The sequence below is a fragment of the Rattus norvegicus genome, chromosome 1 (assembly GCF_036323735.1).
Source record: "Rattus norvegicus strain BN/NHsdMcwi chromosome 1, GRCr8, whole genome shotgun sequence".
NCBI lineage: Eukaryota > Metazoa > Chordata > Mammalia > Rodentia > Muridae > Rattus > Rattus norvegicus.
The window spans coordinates 190,499,782-190,508,873 of NC_086019.1; the positions used below are offsets into that span (position 1 = coordinate 190,499,782).

Sequence of the window (9,092 nt, forward strand, 5' to 3'; positions counted from 1 at the left end):
CTGTGGCTCAGTCCGTCCCTCCGCTCCTGGGAAATGCCCTGTTCCCTGCCTGGCAGCCCTTTGCTGGTCAGCAGGGGCTCTTAGGGGAGCCACCCTCAGCACGTGTCCTCTCTGGGCTTTCCACTCCCGTTGTGTGCCTGCCTCAGAGACTGTGTCACTGAGAAGCTGCGTTGCATCTGGCTCCTAGCCTTCTATCCAGGACTTTTCTCAGACTCTAAGCTTTGATTTCTAAATCCATGTTCGATGCGACAATTATCGCCAGACTGCTCGAACTGCCAGCAACCCAATAATGACAGAGACCATTTATTATTATAAAAGCATGACTTTAGCTGGCTTGTTCCCAACCAGATCATATATCTTTTTTTTTTTTTTTTTTTTTTTTTGGTTCTTTTTTTTCGGAGCTGGGGACCGAACCCAGGGCCTTGCGCTTCCTAGGTAAGCGCTCTACCACTGAGCTAAATCCCCAGCCCCCAGATCATATATCTTAAATTAACCCGTTTATACTAATTACGTTTTGCCACGTGCCCTTACCTCTCCTCAATACCAAGCACCTGCTTCTTCCTCCACATCTGGGTGATGAAACTGACTGGCAAATCTGCCTCAGACTCTTTCCCAGAGTTCCTAACTCTGCCCAGACGTCTGGTCTATCTCTCCTGCTTTGCTTTTAGACCTTTCAGGTCTTTATTAAATCAGTGAGAATGTAAAGGAGATGTTTACGAAACACTAAGAATACCTTTCCACAATGCACATGAGATTATCCCAGGTGCCTGACACATAGCTAAATAAATAGATTGCTTGGGGTGGAGGATGGATGGCCATTCCATTTCAAAAATGTTAATGATTCTGCACAAAAAAAACTTTTGTTGATGTTTCTCTCTCTCTCTCTCTTTTTTTTTTTCCTTTCTTTTTTTCAGAGCTGGGGACCGAACCCAGGGCCTTGTGCTTGCTAGGCAAGTGCTCTACCACAGAGCTAAATCCCCAACCCCCCTTTTAAAAAGTTTTATTATGGGGGTTGGGGATTTAGCTCTGTGGTAGAGCACTTGCCTAGCAAGCACAAGGCCCTGGGTTCGGTCCCCAGCTCTGAAAAAAAAAAGTTTTATTATATTTACTTATATTTACTTATATATTTATGTATTTATTTACACGTGTGTGTGTGCGCGCACACGTGCGTGCATGCATGCGTGCATGAGTATGCCCACAATAGTGCTTGCCCACAATAGTGCTCAATCAGATTCACAATAGTGAAAATCAGAACAATTGTGGGAGTTGGTTCTCCCCAACCTACCATGTGGGGGCCTCAGGAATTGAATCCAGGTCATCAGGCTTGGTGGAATCATCTTTACTCACTGAGCCATCTCACCAGGCCCTCACCATTTTATTGGCTTTTCTGAGACAGGATTTCCTGCATCCCAGGTTAGTCTCAAATTCCCTGTATAACAGAGGGTGGCCTTAAACTTTCAACCCTCTTGTCCCTGCCTATCAAGTGTGTTCTTGTCCATCAGTGCTGTGCCAAGTGCTGGGATTTCAGGCATTGGCCCAGCACCAAATTGCTCTAAGCCTAGAGCAAAATCAGTGCAAACCCCGTCTAGAGTTCTATCTTGTATTAAAGCTGCAAATGTGAGATTCAGGTAACCTGAGGCACCGACAAACCAGTCTGTTCTGTGTATTCCTTCCTTGGACCTTTTGTACTTGTTTGTAGTTTTTTCTTTGTTTTTGTTTATTTGTTTCTGTGTGGCCCTGGCTGTCCTGGAACTCACGGTTTAAACCAGGTTGACTTCAGAATCCAGAAATCTGCCTGCCTGTGCCTCTGCCTCCCAAGTGCTGGGATTAAAGACATGTGCCAGGCTGGAGAGATGGCTCAGCGGTTAAGAGCACCCGACTGCTCTTCCAGAGGTCATGAGTTCAATTCCCAGCAACCACATGGTGGCTCACAACCATCTGTAAAGAGATCTGATGCCCTCTTCTGGTGTGTCTGAAGACAGCTACAGTGTACTTATATATAATAAATGAATAAATAAAAAGAAAAATTTATAAATTTTATAAAGACATGTGCCATGACTCCCTAGCTTCCTTGGGCCTTTTTGAGGCAGAGTCTCATATATTTTAAACTGGAGGTGATTTTACAAAAGGTGGAGGATGAGCTTGAACTTCTGATCCACTTCCTGAGTGCTGGGATTACAAGTGTGCCCACCATACTGGGTTTAGGCCTAGTCCTGTAAGTGTCTAGCCTCTGCACAATCCTATCTAGGCCTAGAATGTCTTCAACCTCTGAGACTTACTGCTGAATAAACTTACCCCTTCCTAGATCTCTCTGAACTCTGGCTAACTGTTCAACTTAGCAATTCTGACTCAAACCCCTTATCGAGCTGATCGATCCACTCTGGCTTCTCTCAGTTTCTCCTGAATTGTTTTGCTTGGCCTCAAACTAACTCTGGCAATCTGTTCTGAACTTTTGGCTCCTTCTCATTCTCTGGCTCCTTGTGTCTTCACCTGTGTCTAGCTTGGCCTCTTTCTACAACCTGCTTCTGTACAACTCTCCCTGTAAAACTGCCTCTTTTTTTTCTCTCCTTTCTCCCTCTGTGCTCTGTGCTCTCTTAAGTAGCTTCCCCTTCCTCTCCCTTCTCATGAGAGTTGGGCATATCCTATTCTGTTGGATCTTTCTCTGATTCATCACTTTGTCTCCCACTCAACTAGGTATCACTTTCAAACATGGCTGCTTCCTTCTACAAATTAACTTTACCTTCATTGTTTGGGATTAAAGATGTATAAAGGCCATATCTGTATTCCAGCCAGAGCTATTAAGAGTGTGCTAAGGGCGAAGCCACACCACAACTAGAAACAGTTTCCTCCTCCTCCTCCTCCTCCTCCTCCTCCTCCTCCTCCTCCTCCTCCTCCTCCTTCCTCTTCATCTTCTCTTCCTCCTCCTCCTCTTCTTCATTGTCACCACCACCACCATCATCATCGTCGTCATCATCATCATCATCATTGTCAGCAGCAGCAGCAGCAGCAGCAGTAGTAGATAACACAATCTCAGGGTTCATAGTGTGATCAAATATCCTGCAACACCTTTCCCCTCTGTCCTTTTTTCTCTCCTATCTAGTGTTAGGGAATTGAAGGGGTGAAAAAGAGGGTGGAGAAGGGTGGAAGAAAGAAGAACCTAGAAGGTAGCCAAAGTCCAGCTACAGAAAAGTTAAATGGTATCTTGCTGCAAGATGAAATCTCAGCAAGAAATGGAGGATTAGACCCACAAAATCCATCAAAGGATTAACCTCATCTGATCAGAACACACAAGACTAATGACCTCTGGAAGCACTGATGTGAGACTTACAAATTGGACATTGTCCACTCTCACCTCTTGAAATGCTCCACTTCACTGTGCGAATGAACTCCATTCCATAATCACACTTTGCAGGTCTCTTCTGAAAATTTTTAAATGTTTACTTTATGGGTATGAGTGTTTTGTCTGCGTGTACTTAAGTGCACTGTGTGCATGTCTAGAGTCTACAGCCAGCCAGAAGAAGGTGCCAGATTCTCTGGGAACTGGAGTTACAGGTGGTTATAAGCTGCCACGTAGGTGCTGAGAACTGAACCCAGGTCCCCTGCAAGGGCAGCCATCTCTCCTAACTGCTGAGCTGTCTCTTCAGCCCCTCATCTGGACTCCTTAGATAAAAAGATCACCAAGACTGAGAGGAGTCTAGCACAGGATTCTAGTAACACTTCATTGTCCTTTTATCTTTGCCTTTTCAGAGTTTCAGTCTGTGCTCAGGACTTAGGACTGGATTTCCTGCCGCCGTGTCTAAAGTGCTGAGATCATAAGTGTGTACCTGTATCTCGATCCATTTGATTTTTAGAGGAGATGTAATGTAACTTGTTTGTGCTTAGACATTTCTCTAGGGATGGAATTGGGGAATCTACAGCATTTAGAACAAACGCTGTCAACTAAGCTTTGATAGGGTAAGTTTCAGAAAGAAAGTCGGAGTTAAGTAGCTTCTCTTACCAATTCGTGAGAGTTGAAGAAGCGGTGGGAAGAGATGAACGTGACAGTTAAAAGTCACTACTACACATTTGCTGGGTATCCACCACGCGCTCCGCTGTGGAGACAAAAGACTCGGATTATTAGAAACTTCCAAAGCTCGTCCACTTCCTCAATGTCACATGAACAAAATAAGGCGGGAGTAATTACCACTAAGAAAATTTCTCTGGGCCAGGCTGTGCACACCTTTAATCCTAGCACTGAGACAGGAGATCTTTCTAGAATTGGGAGGCCAGCCTGGTCTACATAGAGAGTTCCAAGGCAGCCAAGGATATGTAGTGAGACTCTGTCACGGAAGGAAGGAGAGAAGAAGGAAGAAAGAAAAAAAAAGGGGGGGGGGGACCCTGTTTCTCAAGCGGCCAAAGAACTATTGGAGGGGAGAGTTTAACTTAGGAACCTTAGAAAGCACAGGATTCCTGCAAGAGATATGGGGACTGTATTTAATGGTCAAGGACTGGAACTCCCTGGACTCTATCCCTGACTCTAGTTAATTTTGCCTCTCACAGGCTGGGAGAACTTAACCTATGGACCGAACTCAGCCGGAGCTAATGCCTATAGCAAACTAACCCTAAGCCCGCTGCCCTGAAAACTACAACACCCATAAGCCTTCGGGAGCGCTCGTGCATTGTGGGGCGCTCCGCATTTTCCTCCTAAAGTGGCCCCTCAGGTTGAACTGTGAAAATTCTCCATCATCCCCCGCGAGACACCAGAAACCTCCTTTTCCGCTCCATGCCCGGATATAAGTGGCCGTGGCCATAGAAACTTTCTGCTAGAGGCTCCCAAAGTCGCTGTCCCGACCCTCATTTCCGCCGGAAGTGATCTGCTGTTCCAAGTGCCCGTCCTTCCCTACACGCGCGGGCTCCGGGTCCCTAGTTCTCGGTCCCGGTCGCCGAGTACTACCACAATGGCGGCAGCGACTCTATTACGAGCGACGCCCCGTTTCAGCGGTGAGGGGGCGGGTTGGACGTAGGCAGCCTGGAGACGTGAGGGGCGTGGAGGGTAGCTGGGTTCGGGTCCACTCCCTGATTCCAAGCGCCTTCTTTTCCTCTCAGGTCTCTGCGCCAGCCCAACCCCATTTCTGCAAGGTCGGCTGCGGCCGCTGAAGGCCCCGGCATCGCCCTTCTTGTGTCGCGGCCTAGCAGTGGAGGCCAAGAAGACTTACGTACGCGACAAACCCCATGTGAATGTGGGTACCATCGGGCATGTGGACCATGGCAAGACCACCCTGACCGCAGCCATCACGAAAAGTGAGTAGAGTTGTGTTGGGTTTGGTTGGGGGCGACCGGCAATGCCCCGTCAGCTGGAAGGGCCAGAACCAGGGAGTAGGGTGGGTATCTTGTAGTCTGCTGAAGTTTAGCCTGGCGCCAAAAGACACTTCCGACGAGGGGTGGTTTGGAAGATGCAGGAGACAGGTTTCCCTGTACAAGAAGAGCTCTGTGAGGCACAAATTGCAACAGTTTGAATGGTTTCTATCCTGTGTGGAGTGTTCTGTAAGGAGACGCTGTCAGTGAAGAAGTTGAAGCGTCTTTGATGGGCAGACACCCTGGAAAATTCTTTCTGTTGCTCACTCTCTTCCAAAGTTATCTCTCCTAATAGAATTTGAGATTTTAGATTTATCCATCTAGATTGTTTATGTATGAGGGATCCAGGCTTGTGCCCGAGCCTCGTCTGTAGCTCTGAACCTGAGTTTAGAGGTGTGTTCTCTTCCTCCGGTAGTTCTAGCCGAGGGAGGTGGAGCTAAGTTCAAGAAGTACGAGGAGATAGACAATGCCCCAGAGGAGCGAGCTCGGGGTATCACCATCAATGCAGCTCATGTGGAGTATAGCACTGCTGCCCGACACTATGCCCACACAGACTGCCCTGGTCATGCAGATTATGTTAAGGTGAGGGTTGCTGGGGACAGCCAAAACCTGCTTCCGGTCAGTGGCGGTCTGAGGGGAGGAGGTTATAAGATAGTGGCGGTGTTTGGACGCAAGAACTAAGATTTGTGGCCATGGCTGTGGGTGGTGAGGTAGAGATGGGGATCTTCACAGCTACCTCTAGTTAGTGATGCACGGGTGAAGAGGTCCTTGAACTAAGCTGACCTTCTTCCTCTTCCACTCAGAATATGATCACAGGCACCGCCCCTCTGGATGGCTGCATCCTGGTGGTGGCAGCTAATGATGGCCCCATGCCCCAGACCCGAGAGCACTTACTGCTAGCTAAGCAGGTACTGGGGTCTGAGTGGGATGGAAATTAAGTGAGAAGTTAGATGACTCAGGATAGTTTCTCAGTTTCTTCTCTCGCTTGCAGATTGGGGTAGAGCATGTTGTGGTGTATGTGAACAAGGCAGATGCTGTCCAGGACTCGGAGATGGTGGAGCTGGTAGAGCTGGAGATCCGGGAGCTGCTCACTGAGTTTGGCTATAAAGGAGAGGAAACCCCAGTCATCGTAGGCTCGGCCCTCTGTGCTCTTGAGGTGAAGGCGCATGCTCCTGTTGGTGGAGGATGGGGTAGAGCTTTGCTCTGTACCTGGAGACTTAGCATCCTGTGAAAGGAGCAGAAGTTTCAGGGTCTTATTCTCTCTCTCTCCAACAGCAACGTGATCCTGAGCTAGGTGTGAAGTCAGTGCAGAAGCTTCTGGATGCTGTGGACACTTACATCCCAGTACCCACCCGGGACCTGGAGAAGCCCTTTCTGCTCCCTGTAGAGTCAGTTTACTCTATTCCTGGTGAGGCCCATGCTCACTTACACCCCTCCCCATAGGGGCCATCTAACCCTAGGTCCCCAATAACATGTCCTGTTTCTTTCCAGGCCGCGGCACAGTGGTGACAGGTACACTAGAACGTGGCATTTTGAAGAAAGGAGATGAGTGTGAGTTGCTGGGACATAACAAGAACATTCGCACTGTGGTGACAGGTATAAGATGATTTCAGATCCAAGGGCGCAGTCAGAATGATCCTTTCCCAGGTAGATCTTGTACCTTCATTCTACCTGAGACTACTTTCTCTCCTGTCTTCTTCCTTGTAGGCATTGAGATGTTCCACAAGAGCCTGGAGAGGGCTGAGGCAGGGGATAACCTTGGTGCTCTGGTCCGAGGCTTAAAGCGAGAGGATTTGAGGCGTGGTTTGGTCATGGTCAAGCCAGGATCCATCCAACCCCACCAGAAGGTGGAGGCCCAGGTGAGGGCTCCAAGTGATGTTTGGCAGGGCTGAGCCAAGTTTCCCTTGCATAGAAGCAGGACTTGTGGCCAGGCCATTCCATCCTTATTGCTCCTCTCCTCTAGGTTTATATCCTCAGCAAGGAGGAGGGTGGCCGCCACAAACCCTTTGTATCTCATTTCATGCCCGTCATGTTCTCCCTGACCTGGGACATGGCCTGTCGAGTCATCTTGCCTCCAGGGAAGGTATGCTGGGGCTAGGGGGATATAAAAGGAATAGAACTTGAGTTGTGATGGCCTGTGACTGTAATCCCAACAGTTGGGAGGCAGAGGCATGTGAATCTGGGTTCAAGGCCAGTCTGGCCTACAGAGCTAAATCCAGGCCAGTCAGATATACAGAGAAATCCTGTCTCAAACAAGCAGATGTGCTTTGTTTAGATTCATGAAGCATGAAGGGCTCAGAAAAATCCTGTCGACTAAAACTTCATGATGCCAACTCCCCGATTATGATCCCTTTTACTTTTTCTATGCTGTTTGCACTACCTGGCAACTAGATGAAACTTCCCAGATTCTTCATCTGTTGCATCTTCCCACGATCTTTATCCCCATGGCAAGCCCGCTTTGAAGGTACACAATGCCGGTGTCCTGATGGTTGCCCTGTGCTCCTCCTACTAGGAACTTGCCATGCCTGGAGAGGACTTGAAGCTTAGCCTAATCTTGCGGCAGCCCATGATCTTAGAGAAAGGCCAACGTTTCACTTTGAGGGATGGCAACAAGACCATTGGCACAGGCCTTGTCACTGATGTACCAGCCATGACCGAGGAGGACAAGAACATCAAATGGAGCTGAGTCTGGACTTCTGCTCAGGTTGTTGAGCTTAAAGCTGCCCTGGTCAGCATTCCCACTTGTGGACACAAGCTGCATCCAACCAGAGTACACCTATGGACATTTCTAATCCTGCTCACAAGGAGTGAGTGGCCCGCCAAGAGAGGTTGGCAAATAAAACTGTTCCGTGAATAATGCAGCCTGTGTCTTGTGCCTTCTGTGTAGTAGGAGGTGTGGGAGCACTGGATTTGGAGCACTGCACAGCCATACGAGTTTCTCCAGCATCACATCCATGTCTGGCATACGGGCCAGACAAAATCAGACTCAAAGCCATTATCAGTGCTGAGACAACTTAAGAAAAAGTACCCAATTCAATGAACTTTGTGTGATTTGCCAGCAAAATACAACTGTTTTCCTAGATTGGGAAAAGGTTTGGTTATCATCAGGAGCCACCATGGGCTCAGCTCAGATGCTAATCATTTCTTTGTTCTTCTACTTGGTTAATATATGGCTTTTTATAGTTAATCTGTAGATCTTGTACTTCAGTACCTAAGTACAGACTTAACCTTAGCAAACTGACATCGCCTATATTCCAAGCCAAGACTTTTAAGGGCTAAAGAGTTCATCTCAGTGGCAGAGCACTCGCCTAACTTGTATACCTCCTGGGTTCAATTCCTGGCACCAAATATACAAAACAGCTGCCTCCCACCAAACCACAGCTAGCTAGGCACTGCGGCCTATAAGGACACAGAAAATCAGGTATTACCCAGGGCAATTACTGAGGTCATAAACTGCCTTCATGGCTAGCAGTACCTCCAGTTCTATGCATACTGAACCTCATGGCTTTGCAGCTTCCCTGTACCATCTGTCCTGAGTGCAGTTTACTAGTTACCTTGTCCCTTTCTCTCACCCAATACAGCCATGCCCAGATTCTGGGGGCTTTTTATGCCGTTCCAAAGCATGTTTTATAGCCCAAAGGTCCTGCAGGTCACCAAAGACTATTCCAGTCCTTGGCGGGCTCTGGTTACAAAACTCCAAACTACCTCCTTATGGAGGAGGGAAAAGTACTTTTGTTTTTAAGAATCAAACCTATAGG

General features: G+C 48.0%; 1 protein-coding gene across 1 annotated transcript; it reads left to right on the forward strand.

Moving 5' to 3' along the window:
• The first annotated feature begins 4,591 nt into the window (after positions 1–4,591).
• Positions 4,592–8,199, forward strand: Tufm (Tu translation elongation factor, mitochondrial). The gene is made up of 10 exons (NM_001106295.1): positions 4,592–4,980; positions 5,086–5,280; positions 5,750–5,916; positions 6,138–6,242; positions 6,326–6,490; positions 6,610–6,742; positions 6,826–6,930; positions 7,042–7,193; positions 7,298–7,417; positions 7,847–8,199. The coding sequence occupies exons 1-10, from the start codon at positions 4,938–4,940 to the stop codon at positions 8,018–8,020; spliced, it is 1,359 nt and encodes a 452-aa protein (NP_001099765.1). The 5' UTR covers positions 4,592–4,937; the 3' UTR covers positions 8,021–8,199.
• Positions 8,200–9,092: the final 893 nt, after the last annotated feature.

What these genes read in the sequence shown, in the direction of transcription:
- Tufm (NM_001106295.1), top strand. Translation starts at nt 4,938, where the DNA reads ATGGCGGCAGCGACTCTATTACGAGCGACGCCCCGTTTCAGCG. An exon ending in ACCAGAAGGTGGAGGCCCAG is followed by an intron (nt 7,194 to 7,297) that starts GTGAGGGCTCCA and finishes CCTCTCCTCTAG; the next exon opens with GTTTATATCCTCAGCAAGGA. An exon ending in TCATCTTGCCTCCAGGGAAG is followed by an intron (nt 7,418 to 7,846) that starts GTATGCTGGGGC and finishes TCCTCCTACTAG; the next exon opens with GAACTTGCCATGCCTGGAGA.